General features: G+C 40.8%; 1 protein-coding gene across 2 annotated transcripts in view; it reads right to left on the bottom strand.

Moving 5' to 3' along the window:
* The window catches only part of tyw1 (tRNA-yW synthesizing protein 1 homolog), a 78,118-nt gene that overhangs the window by 29,892 nt on the left and 27,363 nt on the right, over positions 1-20,863 (bottom strand). The window contains exons 9-14 of one of the 2 annotated variants that reach the window (XM_083913884.1): positions 19,510-19,562; positions 19,299-19,417; positions 16,444-16,553; positions 10,379-10,556; positions 5,910-6,045; positions 11-121 (exon numbers count right to left, since the gene is read on the bottom strand). In XM_083913884.1, coding sequence (XP_083770010.1) covers positions 11-121; positions 5,910-6,045; positions 10,379-10,556; positions 16,444-16,553; positions 19,299-19,417; positions 19,510-19,562 — 707 coding nt within the window. Of the gene's footprint in view, positions 1-10; positions 122-2,101; positions 6,046-10,378; positions 10,557-16,443; positions 16,554-19,298; positions 19,418-19,509; positions 19,563-20,863 lie in introns of those variants that run through there. The other variant, XR_014593209.1, reaches the window with a different exon arrangement.

Below are 20,863 nucleotides of genomic sequence, written 5' to 3'. Positions count from 1 at the left end.
TGAACCCTACCTTGACCTCAATGAAATCCGGCTGGCCCAAAGCAATGAGCTCCGAGTAAGCCTGCATCTCTTCCACATTCCAGGCCTTCACCAGCGTCAGTCTGTACACCGTCCTCTGTCTCTGGGATTCATGGAAAGTGTAGAAAAGTGAAGGAATAAACATGAGATAGTTGTATAAGTAATATATTATATATCCATATTTAATATATCCATATTTAATGTTTTATAGGTCTATTCTTTTCTTAAACAACCACATTCAACAAAGACATTTTAATTTTGTTCAACAGCTTTGTATAGCTCGACAGATGCTGAGCCAACACATTTGCATGTGCTACACTTTTGTGTGGATTTTTTTTATGGAAAAGTTGAAACCTATACTTTAGTAAAGGGCCTCATATTAATTTGAGAATTCATACAGTTTCTTGGGCACTGCTATAAACCAGAATTATATTAGCAGCTATAACAGTGAGTGCCATGATCTAACCTCAACTGTAACATTCAACAAAAAAAAGATTTAGGGTCATACTGTAGTTCCGTTTGGAAATTAAAAAAAGTCAGCAGGTGTTATTCATTCAAATCAGGGAAAACAAGCATATGGTGCTCTGCTTGGGCACACATTGGTATAAAATCACTAGTTGTCGCCCTCACTATAAACAATCCCAGTTATGCTCCTAACTTTTAGTTATTTTTCTCAATTCAAGCTCAAATTTCTGCACTGATCTTTTTAACTCAATGGCCAAGACAGTTTGTTGTCACCATCATCTATCCTCCACAGGCAACACAGCAGCTCACAGATGTCCTGACAACCACCCACTTTCAGTCTGAGTTATATTAGAGTGGTTAGGGGAAGGTTAGCATGTTTACTAATGCTCGGACAACTGCTGCGTTACAACAGAAATGCGTGTGTTAAGGATGAAGGATAGGGCCACTCAGGATTTTGTTTTTCCTGAAACAGTTTCCACTATGTGACACCTTCTCCAATTACATTTCCAATACTTTACTTACTCCAGGTATACCAGCTGTCAATGCCCCAACCTGTATCCACAAAATAATAGAACTCCACAGTATTGTCAGCGAGTGAAGAGGGAGGAGCAGCCAGAACCTTTAAATAAGGATGTGGAAGCAAGTTATGTGTAGCCTATAAACCAGACCAATCTGCCAAACTCATGTTTCATTTGCTCTGGCAGACACATCTTGCACCTCCTCCATTCAGGCAGATTCTCAGCAGTTTGGAATGTGACAAACCAATCTGCAGTTTACCAGGCTCATGAAACTCAGATCAAACTGCCAAACCATACAACGCTGATCAAATATTACAAATATGACTCTATTACTGTTTTGCCTATTTCTTGCATAAGGTGTTTTCAGAAACATGCTTTTCATGTATTTCTGCTGTGAAAAAGGTGGAGCAGCCACACAGCTGGCCTGAGCAACTCGGCTCATGCTCGAATCAAGATAAACTATTTTTTACTGTGACACACGTGCGGTTCGCAAAAGAAAAAGAGAGACAGTCAAATGGCCTTTTGACAGTCATAATGACATCAAAATAGTACTTTCACTACTGTTTCCATATGTGTATATGTAGAATGTCGCAGACATGAAAAATGCTTCATTTCTGTGGACAGAATCTTAACCCTTTCTGTCTAAAAACATATAAATCACATTTATAATGAAATTAAACATTATTTTATTTATGGTCATTATCAAAGGCAAGCTCAGTGTAGAAAGGCAGGCTGGGCCGCAGGAGCATCTGCTGCATGTGAGGACACCATATCTGAGATGAGGTACCCGCCCTGAATTGCTCATGCAAGACATGTGGCTTGGCCGTTGCTCAACGTGCTCAGTTAACTTTCCCTGGGTAAATTAAGTACTGAAAAAGCCCTGCTCAAAGCTCAATGGTGTGGATTCAGGCTATTGTTGTTTCTCTATAGCGGGAGAAAGAGGATTACTGAGAATGTGATGGAGAAGAAGAAAGAAAGGGAAAGACGGGGAGATGAAACACACAAATGGTGAGGACAGAGGACATGATAAACGGATAATACAAAGAAACAAGTAAATGACAAAGGGTTATGAGAGAGCACTCTTTCACTCATTTCCTCACTTTCTTACTGTACAGTTATCTATGACACTAGGTCCTTTCAGCCCAGTAGGGAAGGGGATAATTGGAAGGAAGCAGGGAGGTGAGGTATTTCAAGGTGCTTCGATTTCAAATCCGCCACAGCTCTATCAATCCCCCAGAGCGCTGTCAGAGAGGCCAGGTGGAGGAGAACAGAGAGGGATAAGCGCTAAGGAAGGATGGAGATAGAGCTCACCATGAATACAGACTTAGGAATATGGAGCTGTGACAGGGAGACAGGGGGTGATGGGAACAGAAAGAAAGAGTTTATTTTTGGAAACTGGGAAGTTTCACACAGGGAAACCATATTGTCACACTGACATGCACAAAAACACAAGTCTAATTATAATCATAATAATCCTAAACATATAAAGTATGTTTGTATGGAAAAATGTCTGGTTTGGTGTTGGTGTTGTAGCCATAAAACTTTACTGAGTCAGGGGATCGTTAAGTACATGTTAGTTTGAAGATACAAAATGTTAAGCATTTATAAAACTAGTACGGTGCTCGTTCAGAACATGCTCCTGGTATTGCTGCCTGCAGCGTTGCAGGTGGCGTGTCATTTAGAAAATTTGACCATTCAGAATGTGTCTGTTTGGAGCATGCCAATTGCAAAGCTCCCAAAAGCGCTGTTTGCAACGTTCGAGAACCGCATATCCGATTGACTTCACACTCCACTCTTGGGTTTTCAGCAATACACCAGTCAAGTGTGAAGTTGACTGGACTGATATGTGTGCAGGTAACAGCTTTTCTCCCTGTTGAGGTCAGGGAAAGAACACTGGACCCACAACAGCTTCTACCCTCAGGCCAATAGGATCTTAAATGAGGACCATCATACATACGTATATATTTATCATTGCACAGTTTTCATGTATTGAAGGAACTGAAAGGATTACATTTAACTTTATTTACATTTACATTTAATTTTATATGATTTCATGTGAGAAATAAATTGGTCGACAATAAAATAAATTCACTGGAGCCTTTAACTGTCAGACTGTAATTCAGTATTGGACATAAAGAGAATCCATTGAGTGTGCAGTGAATGTACCAGTGGGCAAAATTGCCTGCTACACCTGAGACTGTCATCCATCTGCCCTAACCTAGATTAAATGGTAAATGGGACCGCATTTATATAGCATCTTCTACCCTACTGGATAAAGCAGTTTGCTTCTCATTCACCCTTTCCCACACACATTGATATGCTGATGGTGGCAGAGCCGCTAGGCAAGGCGGTGGCCTGCGCATTGGGAGCAACTTGGGGTTCAGTTACTTTGACATGCAGACAGAAGGAGCCAGGGACCAAACAGCCCTCCTTTTGATTAAAAGGACGAGCCACTCTACCTCCTGAGCCACAGCCACCACAAGATTAAGATTAAGATGGGAAACCAGTGACACTATAGGATTTTCCTGTTTGTATGCAAGCTGAAGTTGACCCCTGACTGGGCCTAAGCATCATAGATGAATTTTTCAAAAATGTTTTTTTAAACTACAGTTACACTGAGGTGACTCAGTTGAGCACTGACTGGATCTATGGAGTCTGTTCTATGGCTTTTTTACTCAATTTCACGATTCTGTCCATGATTTTGTTATCACAGAAACTATAAGGGCCTACCTTAACGCTACCATCAGTCGGTCCCTGGCCCACGCCAGGCTCCCCTCAAAAAAAAAAACACTTGACACAGAGCCTAACAACTTTTCTAGGATAGACCATGCTAACATCATACACACCAACTATAGTCTAGATTGAGGCGGTTGCATGAGAACATATGCCAAGAGTTCAGGGTCTATAAAATGTGGCGACTGGATCCATTACTGTCATGACTTTAAAAATGACCACAGACTTGACACAGAGCTAACAGAAATGAAACATCTTAACATCATGATGATAGTAGGCTATTGATTCTTCAACTTCTCAGATGTCCCTGTTATTTGGCTCATCTCAGAGGCTACCTCACACCCCAATCAGAGAGCAATGATCCATCGCCAGTGACTTGCCTCAGGGCAAGCAGTCACCATCACCTCAAGCTGAGAGTTCCATAGTTTTCTGAAGCATTAAACCATAGGAAGCCAGCCCATTACAGATAGGTGTAACAGAGAAATTGAGAAAATTCCCAGCTCACATCTATCTCAAGGTCATTTTGCCGGTGCACCCAAGGACTAATTTCCCCCCTCACTTTGGCTTTTAGGCAACACACAGGGAAAATCGATATACAAGGGCTCTGGTGGTTACATGCAGGCTGTGATAATCGACTTTCCCTCTGCTCTCGAATGACTTAAAGGCATGCAAGGTTATTGGATGCACTTTCCTGTGGACACAGATCACATACTTAATGGAAATGTACACCTCTGGGTGTTTTCATTCTCACGGTGGTGGCAGTGGCATTATAAAGCCAAACTGTTAAAAGTCTCAAGAAACAACAAAAAGCCACTCTTCCCCACTTTAGTAAAGTGTTAAAGGTTAGAAGATGCTCTGGCACAGATCACAACTGCATATTTTTATTTACTTTACCAAGAAATGAAAAAAAACAATTTCTCTGTCTCCCTAGATTCTCCAATTCTTTATCATTATCAGAACTAACGTAAGTCAGACAAGCACTTAAATAAGAAACTATGCTCATCAACGACCATGTACAACTTACCTTGCATGGCAGCTGGATTCTTGTGATCTAACAAGATCATATGAGAATAACAAACCATCTGGTGTATGGGGTTAATATACAGTATATAACACAAGTGTGTTTACATGGACATGAATATCCTGTTCATGAGGATTATCTGAGTTATGATCATATTTGGAATATGGTGTTTACATGAGCAGAGAGAAATTGTGTTATTTATATTCCCCAAATACATGATAAATACACCTGCTCACTGCATTCTATTTGCGCAGCCGATGTGTTTACAGAAACCTACCAGGGACGAGAAATATGAAACACTACACTCTATAGATTTATTACTTTTACTAATAGACAACTTTACTGCTAATTTATTCTCTGCTCAACCCCCAAGAGTTCAACCCCTGTGTGTGTGCACCCCCATGCAAGACGAACTGTTTCTACAGCAATCCAGAAAGTGAGAGGTTTTTGCTGCTGCCATTGTTTGTAGTTCTGTTACATGACATCACTTGGAAGAAGCCGTGCCTGTGCAGATAGTCGGCGGCACTCATTAACCAGGATAAGGTGTATACATGCAGCAGTATCCCGGTTTCTTTTGAAGTACTCCAGGTAGCGTATTCGGGTTTCTCAAAAGAAGATGTGTGTCCGATCTCTGATGCCATTAAAATATTTTCTGTAGGTTTTAGTGCCATTTTAAGAGTTCTAAATATATTTTGATGATTCAGGATAATATCATGAATTGCAGTTATTTTGGCCAGGGTATTTGGGATATGTTATTTTTATATTGTCTCATGTCTATAAAAAATATATTTCAAAGTCTTTGACCAGGGTGGGGCACAAAGCTTTTTTTGAGTCGTTGTGTTATGACCAAAACCTGCTGATAACAAATTATTTATATTTTCAATTATGATTGTGAAGTCAACCACAAACTTCGTAATCAAATGAGCAATTTAACTGGTGAAGGATGAATATGTCCACACGATACAGTACGTGCAGTGATGCTCTTCATGGTTCAGGCATAAATGTACTACTTTAATTCAATTCAAATGTTTAACCTCATTAACGCAGGTAAATATGACTGAGCAGACTCAAGATTGTTTTTGATAAAACTCTTTTTCACAAGTTCACCTCTGACCATCTGGCTGGAAATCAAACTCGCTCAGTGGGCAGGTTACCTTTTCTCCCAGGGCTCTGAGGCTGTCCACGAAGCGAGGCCAGAAGTCCTTGAAAAGTGGTCGGTCAATCTTCTTCAAACTATCTTTAGTGCTGGCGTCCACACTTACATACAACTGGGTAACTGGAACCAGGCTCCTGGAAAAGACAGAAGACATGGAGGAGAAAGGAAGATATGAATGATCCAGTTTGAGAGAAAAATAAGAAAAGGTAGTACAAAAGCATGGGAGCATTTGAAAAGAAAATAACATAACATAATAAAAAAATGGTGTAAAGAGGGGGAGCCAAGGACCGTTTCCTTTCCACCTACCTACGTCCAGAGCATTATGTAGTTCCAATCAAACCCATCTTCAAACTCAGCCTTCATTTAGACCTAAACTACACACCTGTTTGACTGTATCTGGCATGGTTACGATGCTATCACTGCGACAAAATCTGATAGCAGACAGACAGACATACACACGCCACAGGGACCAGAAGAGCACTACCCTTAATGTGAATTGAGTATGTAGTCACAAAACTTTTCCTGTTGATGCTCACAAACCCGCCCACATCTCGTCGTCCGAGCTGAAATGTTATTGCCTTTATGAATTTTTCATATAGTTACTGTAGGTGCATAAAGTATGTGTTTCTATGAACTGTGCCTGTGGTGAACTCCTGTCAAAGAAACATGGGTGGAGAATTCTTGTAACTGGGGTATAATTTGAAATGCAGCACTTCAGAAAAGTCACAATGTATTGTTTACCTCCGACAACATTACCTACAGGTAGGGATCAGGCCCCAAGGAAGTGTGCTGGACTTTGAAGCCAATTTGACATAGTGGCCAAACTGTGGAATTACAACTTCCTTGTTGGTCACTAGATGCAAAACAACAAACCCGAAAAGGTGGAAGTTGTACTTTATTAGCTTTATGCGCTACTGAGCAAACTTTCATAGGAACGAACGTGGCCTCACCTCAAACACTGTATTAGTGTTAACTTCCTTAACGAAAACTAAGACGAAATATATTCGTCAACTAACTTTTTTTCCATGACTAAGACGAGACAATGGCGGTACTGTCATTAACACTAACTGTAACCATTATCCACATGCATTAACGTTGGAGGAAAAAAGACAAGTTGAAAATGTAGTTTAAAAAACAAAAACTTTGCCAAAATCTCCATTCATTTTAGTTACGATGAAAAAGAGGAGATGACATATTATATTTTTTTTCCTTCAATGCATTCATTCTGTCTCTTAAAGTAGAGAAACCAACGCTAAACAGAGGAGGTCTGAGACACCACTTATCTCCAATTTACAATGCTGCCCTTTCATCCCTTCCCAGGAGATTCAACAATCTAACCTAAAGTCAGTCACGGAGTTCCACAGGATTCTGTCCTTGGACCGATTCTATTAACCGTATATATATATATATATATATATATATATATATATATATATATATATATATATATATATATATATATATATATATATTATAAATATTATAAGGAAGCACTCCATAAATTTTCATTGTTATGCTGAGGAGACACAATTGTATTTTGTCGATCAAACTAGAAGAAACCGATCAGTTAGCTAAACCTCAAATGTGCATTAAGGAAATAAATAGCTGGATGACCTGCAATATTCTGATGTTAAACTCAGATAAAACAACAAAGTTATTGTGCTTGGGCTTCAAAGGCCTCTGAAACTCATTAGCTAAAGATATTATTACTCTAGATGATGTTGTGTTGTCCTCCAGCACCACAGTAAGGAATCTGGGTGTTATTTTTGACCAGGATATGTCCTTCGATTCTCACATAAAACTAATGACAAGGACTGCATATTTTCACCTGTGTAATATTGCGAAAGTTAGGAACATTGTGTCTCAGAAAGATACAGATAAACTAGTCCATGCATTTGTTACTTCTAGACTGGAAACTACTGCAACTCCTTATTATCAGGCTGCTCCAATAAGTCTGTTAAGAGTCTCCAGTTGGTCCAAAATGCTGCAGCTCGTGTACTAACTAAAACAAATCGAAGAGAACAGATTTCTCATATATTAGCTTCGTTGCACTGGCTCCCTGTAAAATCTAGAATAGAATTTAAAATCCTTCTCCTTACCTAAAAAGCTCTTATTGGTCAGGCTCCGTCGTATCTTAAAGAGCTCATAGTACCGTATTACCTGACTAGATCACTGCGCTCCTGAGAATGCAGGGCTACTTGTCGTTCCTAGAGTCTCCAAAAGTAGAATTGGAGGCAGAGCCTTCAGTTACCAAGCTCCTCTCCTGTGGAACAAACTCCCAAGTGTTATTCGGGAGGCAGACACTGTCCCCGTATTTAAGAGTAAACTTAAAACTTTCCTCTTTGATAAAGCTTACACTTAGGGCTTACGAGCCCTTAGCAATGTTGTTATTTTTAAAGCTGAGTTTGTTCAGCTTAATGATGCTGCTCTAGGCCTAGTCTGCCAGGAATAATACTTTTCCAGATACTCGTCATGTCTCATCAATGCATGTTACTAATTTAACTTCTTCCCCAGAGTTGTTTGTGCTTTGTCGTCTCGCAGGTCTGTGCTGATCGTGGTGGTGCCTGCTGCCGTGGTCCTGCATGACACTTCCTGCTACTATTATAACTACTAGTCATATATACTATCACTAGTCTTTCAAATTATGGAATTTGTAGCCATTGAGGCACCATCGGTGGTATGTCTCGCTGTGTCGTAGCTGCTGTTGCCGCTGCTCATCACTGATCATGTTTGCCACCATAATTATTATCATTTTCACATCTTAGCTGTGCTTGTTTCTACTATTCTGCTGTATTAACTGCCAAAACATACAAGTCATATTCACATTACTATAGATATTATTATAGTTACTGGAAGTGTGTCTGTCTCTGTCTTTGTCTCTCTCTGTCCGTCTGTCCGTCTCTGTCTTTGTCTCTCTCTGTCCATTTGTCCGTCTTTTCTCTCTTTCTCTATCCTTTTCTTCCCCCCCAACCGGTGCAGACAGATGTCCGTCCTCCACAGAGCTGGGTCTGTCTGACATTCCTGCTTGTTGTAGGGAAGGTTTTCGTTGCCACCGTACTCTACAGAGGAATTGTTGGGTCTATGTAAATCATAAATAGAGTGTGGTCTATACCTACTCTGTAAAGTGCCCTGAGATAACTTTTGTTATGATTTGGCACTATAAATAAAATGAAATTGAAAACAAAGAAATTTTAATTATGAAAAAATAACACAAGTGTTTTTAAAGTAATTCAGCCCTCTATTACACTTTTATTTATTACGTTTGAAAGGGCACAAACTAAATTATTCAAACAACATTTAACATTATCTTTATTCACAATAAAAAAAAATGTTTTGTTTAAAAACGATGACTTCAATGCCTTTTTCAGCTTTTAACATAACAGTCAGCAAAAATTGATGCAACACAGCAAGACAGCGGTTCGATCCCCAGCACCTACGGTCCACATGGCGAACTGTCTAATTAATAATTTAAAAACAATGTTTTGATCCTAAAAAACATTCAACAAACTCTATTCAACACTATGGTGTTGCATGCTCTTTGTTAAAGGACACACAGCACGCACAAGAGCACTTACACTTGTGGAGGCTGAACCTTTGATCCTTCCTGCTAGGGAACAATCTAAGTGCTGTGACAAACTCCTACTCTCTATTTTCCAATTCAACCCCCCAACATCAAAGAAAAGAACTTGCGTAGGCAGGGAATAAAAATATACTACAGAAACATAATGAGCCAAAAAAGATTGGCATGTGTATTCTGAGAGAAAACAGTCAGTGCGTTTAAATGCACATTAGTACCTCGAAAATGGCCTTACCCAGGTAAAGGGAATGATCGGATTATTCAAGTTCCCTACGTATACATAAAAGGGGCTTGAGTAGGAAAATGACAGGAGATACTCGACCTCCGGTACAGTAGATGGCGCTCTGCCCTCATACAGCTGGTCAGAATACAACTTTATATTCACCTTTGTCAAAATCACAAGCGGGGAGAAAACAGACGAATTTTGGACAGATTTACGGCAGAAACAGGTCTTCTTGGTAGTGATGTTACTTGCCATGGCGAAGTCCTCCCTCGGTGTAAAGGTAACTATCTATTGTTGTTATATTTTTCATGTTGTTTTTGACGCCATTGCTTCCTGGTTTAGTCTATTTCCGGGTCAAAAGCCACCGCCGAGGAGTGGGGAGGGGGGAGTTCTTAACCTGGCACATGCACAGACGAGAAAGCTGAAAATAATCCGGGTACAATGTTGATGAATCTTGATGCCAGAGAATTACGGTTACTAAAGGAGTTATCTAGGAATGTTAACCGGAGTGTGAGAACTCCTGTTTTACCAGGGGTACAGTGTTTATATGGTGTTAGAGAAACTGGAGTATGCCAATAACCTGATTATAATCAGTGTGTTCACATGCAGTTTAAAAAAACAGAGTAACACCAACACAAACAAGTAGTGTGTCTTTTTTTAGCCCTACCTGATTTCTTGGGGGAACTGTGCATTGGTGACCAGGAAGCTGGAGATGTGGTGCGAGTGGAGGAGGCGGATAAAGGTGTTGATTTCGGGGTACATGATTGGCTCACCAACCAGGGAGAGGGCACAGTGCTTGACTGCCAAGCCCTCCTCATAGCGCTCAGGCTTCACTCCAGGTACACCTGCAGGAGGAGGGATCAGCGGCTGATTAGATGATAGTTTTAATGCAGATTCCACCTTTAACTTAATCAATGTCAAAATGAGGAGCCTCACACGTGGAAGCATAAATCAAAACAGTACCAGGTAAAAAATGTTTTTAAAAAAAACCTGTGTGAAATACCAACATGAGGTCAGGCTTTGATGCGAGATCAAACGGAGTAATTAAATACAACTAAATAGGCACAAGAGAGATGAGTGGTGTTCATGAAAAATCAGCAGAAGAGAGGAGATGTGTTGAAAGTTTGAGCTGTGGGAGTCGGGCAAGAAGCCCAGTCTATCTTTCTTCCACTCCCTTGCTCCTCTTTTCTACTGGGTGGTCTTGGACCAAATGTTCAGTGGTTCTACCAGCAAAGACTTCAGTGTGCTCTAAAAATATGCTTAGCATAAGTTCATGGGTATTACGGATGAATGTTGAAAAATTATTTATTCATAGGAGCACATAGGCATCTAACAACTATTATAAACAGTACAAACCAAAGCTATATGAAGCAGATGTTGCTGTGAATTAGACTGATTTCCTAAATATGATGCGAGTGAGGAATCAAGTCTCAGTTTCCAGGACAAACAAAATATGATTAGCAAACACAGCCCCGTGGGACATGAATAAGAGCTGAAAAGCTGATGCAAGTCTTTATTTGAATATGTAGATATGCAAAAGCTGTGATTTGATCCAAGTCTGCTTCACTCAGAGTGTCCAAGCCTTAATTATGCAGAACTTTAAGCCTTGCTATGATTTAAACAGGGGAGTTAAAAAATAAAAATTCTACCCCTGTATAGTTGTCCTGAATGGGGAAATTGGCAAACTGTTTTTTTGTACCAGGCTATAATGTAAACTACTTATATTCTGCTGGTTTAATATGCATGCCTACAGGGATTTACTAGCTTTTGGAGCTTGCCTCAAGCGGACAATTGAGCTGCAGTTTTTGGCACTTCCATGTTGGCTTCATTCGTCAGCACCAGAGGTTACCACTTGGTTGGATGTAGAGCATTTCAAGTAAAGTAACAGATCATATAAGCCTGCTTTCTGCTGACTATAAAGCATTAACTGCTGTATAACAAAGCAAAAATGTGATGGACAGGGAATAAACAAATACTAAAAGCTTAGGGGGAAAAACTTTTGAATGCTGTTATGAGGATGTAATATGATATTACTGTAGCTCTAGCAGATGCAGTGAATCTTGGTTGATTGGACTGTTGCCCTCATATGCTTTATAACACCATCTATTAATTATTGATAAGTTTGCAGCATTTTGTATGGTGAACCACAGAAAGCAACTGTTACTGTGTCAGCTTTCAAGGATAAATTACAGATTACTGCAAACAAACTGTAAATATAGATCTCTGAACTCTATTCAAATGAAGATGGCTGAGAGGATGGTGTATCTGTGTTAACTATGTGCATTGATAGTCTCACATAATTCACTCCCTTGAGGTCATTTGGTGGGGGGGCGGGGGCTCTCTTTCTGAAGTGGATCACTCAGATAAAAAATAAGTCTACCAGAGAGGATGTGGGCTTTGTTACAAGTAGTGCAATTAAGGTAACTGAATTAGAAGCTGCAGAATTGATTCAAGGGAAGGCAGCTGTGACCAAAGACCATCTATGTCCTCTTGACTTGACCTCCATTTTCTCTGGTTCGACGGCAAGACTTAAGATGGTCATGCTCTTTCTTCCTGTTTAATTTGGTTATGATGTGTGAGATAGAAAACACACTGAACACTTCCTGGTGGCATTGTTTGGTGTCTACTAAAATCACAAGTACATGGGTGCTTGGATGAAAGGGCCCAGTGTGTAGAAGTACAGTATGCATGACTGGAGTGAGTCATCTTAAAAATTAAAATTGCTGTGTTGTTGTAGCTAAGAGAATGACAGAACAAAAATATTTAATTCATAAGTTGACTGGCTGCAAGAGTTAGCGCATTACTCAAGCTTCTTCATGTACATATAGTGATGAACTGCACAGTGAAATAAAGTAGGCTCGTGCTCATATGAACTTTATCATATTGCCTCAAACACTGATGCACTTATTGCCAACCCAAGAGCTTATACTGTATTATGTCCTAAGAACGAATGATCAAACACATAAAGAAAACTAATCAAACAAAGTATTGGTCAAAATAAATGTAAAAAATAAAATGATCCCTAACAGTTTATCCAGCAACAACATCCTGCTTTAACTGGAGTTAAGGAGAATCCCATCTCACGGGGACTTTCAAGTCAACAATTAACACAGACAAGAATATCATTTGATACAATACTCTTTTACTATGCAATTTGAGCTCAAAATCAATACTTACCTCTGGGCTAGGTTTTTACAGTACACTCTGGAAGCATAACTCAAGTGTGTATTCCTAATTTAATGCCGTTTTTTCATACACATGTGTGCTGGCTTGGATCAACTCTTGACTCTGACTGGGATTTGCATTATCATTTAAATCACTTGACGGTGCCTTCAGTGGCGTGGCTTTGGCAGTTTTATTTTGGATGTTTTTTTGTATTTTTAAACATCAGTATTTTAAAAGTTTCTCATGTTACAGAAAACACTGAGACTATGTTTTGTACTGTGTCAGTGTTCCCTATGGTGAAGAAAATGCAAATCAGTGATGTAGGGTTTGGCTCGAAACAGCCAAATAGTAAAACCCCATTAGGTTGTCAGACCACACTCCCTTTAAAGACTTAAGTGACAGTTGGCAGGGCAATACAGTGCATTTTTTTCACATTTAAAAGGGTGATAAATGACTTCTCATTGTAAACTGTTGCATGATGTTTAAAACTGCTATTTAATGAGAGCTTTTAAGCAGTAAATCTGGTAGTCCGAGCAGAAACCAGCCTATTTAATCACAATTTGGGTTTTCAGAGGCATTGTCTGTGTAGCTCATTGCACTAGACATTACAAAACATATCACTGTCGATGGTAAATAGAGTTGAAAGCTGCTTAATGTGATTTTGTAGTGGGACTGGAAAGAAAATGATGCATGATAATGACAATGTAGGCTTTCTTTTTGCCATAGTATGTTTCTAATTAGAAAGTGTTGCTTTGTAACAGCATCTGAAAATGTGCTTTTCTTTATTAACTGGATAAAAAGTCATAACTGTAATCCTTTTTGTGACACATGCTTTCTTTTTACATTAGTGAACTAAAAAGCAGCTTACTGTCAATAAGCTAATGTGCATTGTTTCATTTTAACAACATCAGGAAATTACATTTTCTATGATGACATGCATTATAAATACATCATGAATAACTGTTCTGAGAATGATATTACCCATAAAGTAGCTCTTTGAAGATGAAATGTCTCAAAAGCTTTCAGCATTTGGCATCTATACCATTTCCTGAGTACAATTGCTGCTCTGTTTTATAATGGAATCAGCAGTGGCTTTGACAGCAAGGTTGCAGGGTCAAGCCAGGCTTTAAGAGCGTGCTCACACTATCCTTTTGGCCGTGGCCAAAACCGGTTTTTCAGCTAAAGTCTAGTACCTTTAAGTAGTGTGAGCGCACCCGCTCCGCGCTCAACTGCGGCCAGCGGACCGTCCACGGCCCGCTTGAAAGTGGTGGGCTTTAGCGGAGCCGTTTGCACATGTACGAGCACGAGCGTGCGCACGTGTACGAGCACGAGCACGACCCCTACGGCAGTAGCGTTATGTCCGCCTGTTCGGACATGTAAATAGAAGGACGGACCATGCGCGGACATTTAACAACAACAACAATGGTGGTGAAATGTTCACGTTGTGTTTACTGCAGATTTGGTCGGATGAAAATATTCAAAAACAGTCGACAAGACGCACAAAAACTCCGAGGTCTGTGGAAAGATTTGTAAACAAAGCCACACACACGTGATCAATGCGTGTGACGTGTTACGGCGTGATGGCGTATGGACAGCAAGAAGCATTGGCCGAGGCCCAGGTAGTGTGAGTACAAACGGGGCTGGGGCGCGGGGGGAGAGGGAGGGGGGACAAGTACCCTAAAGTCCGGGTCGTGGTCCGGGAGGACAGTGTGATCACGCCCTAAGATTACTTCGGCTGGAGGTACAGTCATACATGTCAGCTAAGCAATCTTTGTCAATGTACTGTAGATATTGTTAAATGAAAGGTGAAATATTTAACATAGGCCACAGGGCCAGCCAGTGTAAACTATGCATCCCAAAGGAAAGTGTTGTTACTAGCTTTCATATGAGTTAGAAAAACAAAAGAAATCAACAATGAGCTGAACTGGAAAGAAGGGTGAGGGACTAAAAATCTAAAAACTGAGTCATTGGGTGGGCACCCTTCTTCAAAAAGCTGCCACACTGGGTGTTCCATGCCCCACAGCTGCTTCCAAGAGCACTTCCTTCTCTTGACTTCGTCCGATCTCATCCACTGTCCTTGTTTTGATTGAGAGATGGCCTTTGCACACCTCATTGTCTGTTCTTTCCACCATAGGCCCTTGACACTGAGATGGTGTTCCAGAACGGTCTGCTCTCCCCCAGATCAAGGCCTCCTCTCACTTGCTGCACGTAGCCAAAGATGTCCCAGTGCTGTAGCTGGAGTTTACTTCCTTCCAGTTGTGAGAGTAGGAGCTGTTTGGAGCACTTGAACTCCTCCGCAAGACTGGACACAGGAAGTTCTTGGATGACCTACATTGCTAATGCATCTGATTAATTAAATTAACAATTGTTTAATTGAGAAACTTATAGATAGATTAATCTATCACAACAATAAAGCATGTTTCATACTTTCGTCATCATCCACCCATGTTCGCAAGGGTCCATGTGAACCCTTATGTAGACGTCTATGTGTAGCCAGTTATTTGGGACCATGGACATCTCTCATTCCACAGTCTAGTGCAGTTGGTGGCTTACGCACCTCTGGTTTTGGAGAGAGTATGTGCAAGGACATCCTCCGCTACATTTATGTAAGTTGCCTTTAAAGGGATACAAAGACAGCCAAACAGCAAGCAATTGCAGAAATGCTGGTGGATTGAGAAATGTGCATGCATGGAACCCCAGACTGACGTAAACCCTCTATTTTTGAATGGAACCACATGCATGTCCTTCTGACCGTACAGGTCCACAGCTGTCCGCATAAAGTATGTCAGTGCCATAAAAATTAGCTGCAGTGAAGATCTTGTTTAAAACCTATAAATTCATTTGGAATACAACGTTTTTTTTATGTTGGATAAATGTGCCACCATCATGTTTCAACAACAGTTTTAAACCCCTCAAAGAAAATCTGCTCAGAGAACACTCATGATGATCACTTGACTGAGCTTTGGGCACCCGTCCTCGCCAATACTGGTAACAGCCAGCTACAATATGTCCCAAATGTCAACAGTGTTAGTACAAGTATAACAAATGGAGCCCCAAAATGTGAGTGCACAGCTAATTATTCTATTACAAACCATTACAAAATGTAAATCCAATTTAGCTGGTATTCTGTAGAACCCGAAATGAGGTTAAATGCAGCTTAAATGTTGATACGTTTTGAGAAAACAAAGAAGTGAAGAAGTGAAAATGACACATTACGGAATTTAGGTGGGGAAATTAAATTGTGTGTGGGGGTTTAGAGATTACTGCATGGGAAATATAGCACGAGTGTGATGAAACAGCTGGAAGAACATCAACATTTTGATCTTCCCTCTGCTTCATTACACAGTTACAAGAGGTCATAAGCAGTAAAATAAAGCTGAAAAGCGTGCATGATGAAGACGATTTGTGTGTGTGTGTGTGTGTGTGTGTGTGTGTGACCATTTCTCCAAGATGAATTAAAATTCATGAGCTGATGGATAGATAATTAAAGTTCCAGACAGACTTCTAGAGAAACAGGGACAGGAGAGAACACTCTTGCTTACATCTTTGACCTGCTAAAGGACTAACCTCTGAACTGTCGAATCATACTCTGGTGCTTCTCCATGGCATCCTGCAGGATCTTCTCAGCAGGGTCCATCTTCCAGCGCCACTCTGTGCCCACAGGGTTGGTGTGGTGTCTGTTAGTGGGGCACACAGATAAACAGATATAACAGAACAGAAAAACTAGGTATAGGAATTGATAAGATTGATACCAATGCCATTAATGATTCTGCTTATCGGTCCGATTTTTTATCAATTCCCTTACTGATCCCTGATCAATTTTCTGTGCAAATAGATAGGTTTTATAAATAGGTTTTTTAAGCCCAACATTGATGAAACAGAGCAGCTAATATTGGTAGCGAGAGCAACAAGTTAGCAGACTTCTGAGTCGTCTCTCCATTGTGACATTACTTGTGGTGGGTGCGCTGTCTGTTGTCACTCGGTTTACATTCTCAGTGTTTGCCAGCATGTCAATTCTGACCAATCAAGATCTAAGTTACTGCGCCCGCCTCAGACACATCTGACCATTGAGTTAAGTGCTTAATTTTCCTTTTTTGTCCCAAACCTTTATTGAGCCGACGTGCAGCTACATTTCTGTTCACTTCAGCACGTCATCAACTGATTCAGACCAGATCAAATGAATAGGTGTGAAAGCGGGAAAAAAAAACTATTAATTTTCACATCTGGTGTGCACCAGGAAAGCGCCTTTAGATGAGCATCCTTCTAACAAGGTGAATAATCTCAAGACCGAAGAAGAACTGAAAGTGAATTTTGATGGCCTTACATATTCTCACCCTATAAAAACATGTTACGTGAAAGAATGCTGAAAAATAAAAAACACCTCCTTTGGGTGTTAACAACACCTCCTGACTGTCTAAGTGTGATATCTAGGTGCAACAACTGGTCCTGAGGCACCACAAATGTCAGACAGTCTGTCGCATGCATATGCACACATTCACACCACACATACTGGCCTTGCACATCACATTTAATTCCACCTGTTGCTACAAAGAGGTGGATGTGAGGGCAGCTGAACAATACATCTGTGCCCTGCAATTGCTTACATCCTGTCAACCTACATAACTGCCTTAAGGGAGACAGAGATATCTGTGGTGACAGGGAAACAGTTCACGGCAGCACATCCTGACAGCGACCTTTCAGTGCTCAGCGCAATCACCTTTTAAATAGGATTTGAGGGGAGTAAAAGGCCCAGTCTCTTGCCAATGTCATGATGAATCAGTGTCCCCCTTTAGGCCTTGCAGTTATACTGGCCATCAGTCTTCTGCACCTAAATCATTAACTTGTTTGCCTCAGAGAGATTATTGCTCAATGTGTGAGTGATCTTGACTAGGTAAACAAGACAAGGAGAAATCTAGGGATGCATGTAATAATCCCTGAATGCTATTAAAATGAGTACCTTGCCTACCTGTGGTTCATTCCGCTATGGGTCAAGTAGCCATATGTTGCGCTCTTGAATAACTATTTAATAACCTATTAAAGTCTTGTGACAGCAGTACACTTTTATTGTTGTTATTAGTCATTTAAAGTCTGTGTAGATCCAAACCTAAGACAATCCAATCCCGTGCACATGGGTGTGTTGGTCTTAAAATTAGGTGTTGTCAGGCAAATATGGCTCATTGTTGAATGTATTGAAAGTGATCGCTCCATTGACCAACAAAAATCTGGTCTAAACTAAATGGCACAATATCTCCCTGCTGTTTAAAAGGGCATATATTCAGAAAGTAAGATAAGTGATGCACAAATTGCATTTATAGCTGCTAACCTGTGGTTAATCCACGGTTAGGGTGGGGTCGGGTCATCATGTTGTGTTGAGACCAGCCGCATTTGCGGGAATTGCGGGGTTTCATACAAAGAAACCGTAATCGCACATCAATATACATCCACTCTCCCCCAAAGCTAACTCATTACTAGAGTCATGTTTTTATGGTAACAATCAGTCACAGCTGCTGACCAGTGGCACGAAATGACAAAGAAGAAAACATGGCTCATAATTTGTGGTTTACTAACGACGTTTCAGAGCAGACGTCATGTTTATCTACAGCAGTGAAGACAGTGTAAGGGCGCACTCAAACTGTCTATCCGTATCATGCCCAAGTACTTTTTACGGCTAAACTAGTTCGTTTGACCAGTGTGAGTGCAACTGTACCGCGTCTAGGCGCCGTACACTTGCTGTCCACGGCCCATTTGGGAGAGGTGGGCTTTTGTAAAGCACGTTTGAACATGTACGAGCACGAGCGTGCACACGTGTACGAGCACGAGGCCTACGGCGGTTCTGACGTCATTTTATGTGCATCTGTTGGGACACAGAAAAAAAGAAGGATGGAACATGAGCGGACATTTAAAACAATGGCGGCGAAAGGTTCATGTTGGTGTGATGTGGAGGTGTAGTGTTTACTGCAGATTTGGTCAAAACGTTACCGTGTTTTCTGCGCTGCTTTCCATTATGTGGCCAAAAGACCACGCGCCTTTGTAAACAAAGCAACGCACCACGATGACGTCAATCAATGTGTGTGACATGTTACAGCGTGATGACGTACAGGCAGGCAAAAAGCCTTCGCCCGTTTGTACTCACACTGCCTGGGCCGCGGGGGGAGATGGAAGGGGGGGCAAGTACCCTAAAGCACGGGGCACGGTACGGCTGGACAGTCTGAGTGCGCCCTCAGTTGCTTTTGTTTGACCAAAGAAACTATCCTGAGCCTGAATGACGAGTTGGCAGACGTAAGCACCTCAGCTCTGCTACAGGTCTGAACTGCAATGAATATTACTGAATATTAGTTTGATCTAAGCCATAGCCAAAGTCCATTTCTGTGAAACTGGCCTTTGAACTTTAGAGCAGTTTATTTAATTCTTCAGGTACATACCTCCAGCAGAAGACACACTTGTTAGCACAGGCGAGGCTGGGGGTAGTCTCCATGCATCGGTGGGACTCAATACCATAGAAAGTGTGCTTGTAACAGCCTCCTCTCCCTCGCAACATAGACTAACCAACAGAAACAACACCTTTAATGTGATTCATGCATTCAGTTAGTAAAAAAAATCAGATGCTCTGTTGCAAAGAGTGAATTCCATTACCTTGGTCCATCGACAAAGTTTCACTCCTGAGTGACTTCCAATTAGTTTGTACCCTGCACAGAAAGAAAAAGAACAACATGTGAGAAAAATACGGCTCTCAATAGTAAAGACCTCTCTGACCCAGAACCACATGGGCCAAATTCAGTAGGTAATTAACACATGGAAAGGTGGAGATCACATTTTCTTTGAGTGGTACATCAACAAAGCCCAGTTCAACATTTACAAAGTCACTTTCATTCACAGGGTGCTAATAAAGCTAGGGGCAACTCATGGGCCCATCATCAGTAGGAAGGACGGATAGTGTTTCAAATTATCTTTCAGCACAAAAGGAGGATAAAGTGCTTCAAATTCACTTTCTTCACAAGTCGGCTTCTCTATAGTCTCATACGGCTACCGCCTAATACCAATGGGTACAAATGGCCACGCTCGGGTGAGTCCTTGCAGGCTTCTCTGTATTAGTTTTACCTCCTCTGTGATGCCTGTCAAAGAGAAGAGCTTCATCTGTTACACTTACTTGGTACTGTGATTGCTTCTAGAGGAATCAAGAAGGGCTCACTTTTAAAGCCCCAACATTTAAAAAGACTTTCTAGTGAAGCCATGCAGTGGCAGAACATCCTGATGTGGAATTCAGGAAGAAGCATTATGGAACCTTTATGCATTTTGTTATTAAATCCTTTTGGTCGAAATATCAGAAATGAAAACCCCGCTGGAAATTTGTGTCAAGGTGTGAATGAGATCTCAAAGTTTTCACAGATCGCACGTTTGATGCTAGATGAGTCAAATACAAATGGAAAAAATACCCATTTTTGATTTAGCACCTGAATGAAACAGCTCGCCACTGATAGAAGATAACTTTTGATAAGCAGAAAAATCACTTTAACTATGATTGCACAAACACAGAATCCACTTTCTCTTTTGCTCAAACAACTATGGTCTGCTGTGTCTTTTCCTCTTTGGGGCAAACACTTGCTGACCAGCATGAAATTGTTTTTCCACCTGAAAATACCTTGAGATGTCCTCCTCTGACCTTGCAAGTCACATAAAAATATGTAATATCAGGCCAACAAGATTGAAAACCAACAAAAAGGAACTAGACCCACTGGCAGTTTATTTAACCATGAATGATCTTAATGAAAGCAACAATTCCCATCTTGTGTTTGTTAGGGAAATTGATTTTCAATGCCTCAATATCCTCATCAAGGTGTCAGGGAAGAGGGATCGAGCCAGAGAAAGGGTGAGGTGGAAGGAGAGAAGAAAAGGAAGGTCTTTCTATTTCCCCTCTCTGTTATCTCTGAGAAATAGCATCTGCTGAAAAAGTACAATATGTGCTGTAAGTAATTGTACTTCGATGTGC

This window comes from Echiichthys vipera (genome assembly GCF_963691815.1).
Source record: "Echiichthys vipera genome assembly, chromosome: 5".
Lineage (NCBI taxonomy): Eukaryota > Metazoa > Chordata > Actinopteri > Perciformes > Trachinidae > Echiichthys > Echiichthys vipera.
Note: the sequence above shows the minus strand (reverse complement) of the source record. Positions and strands in the feature narration are given on the sequence as shown.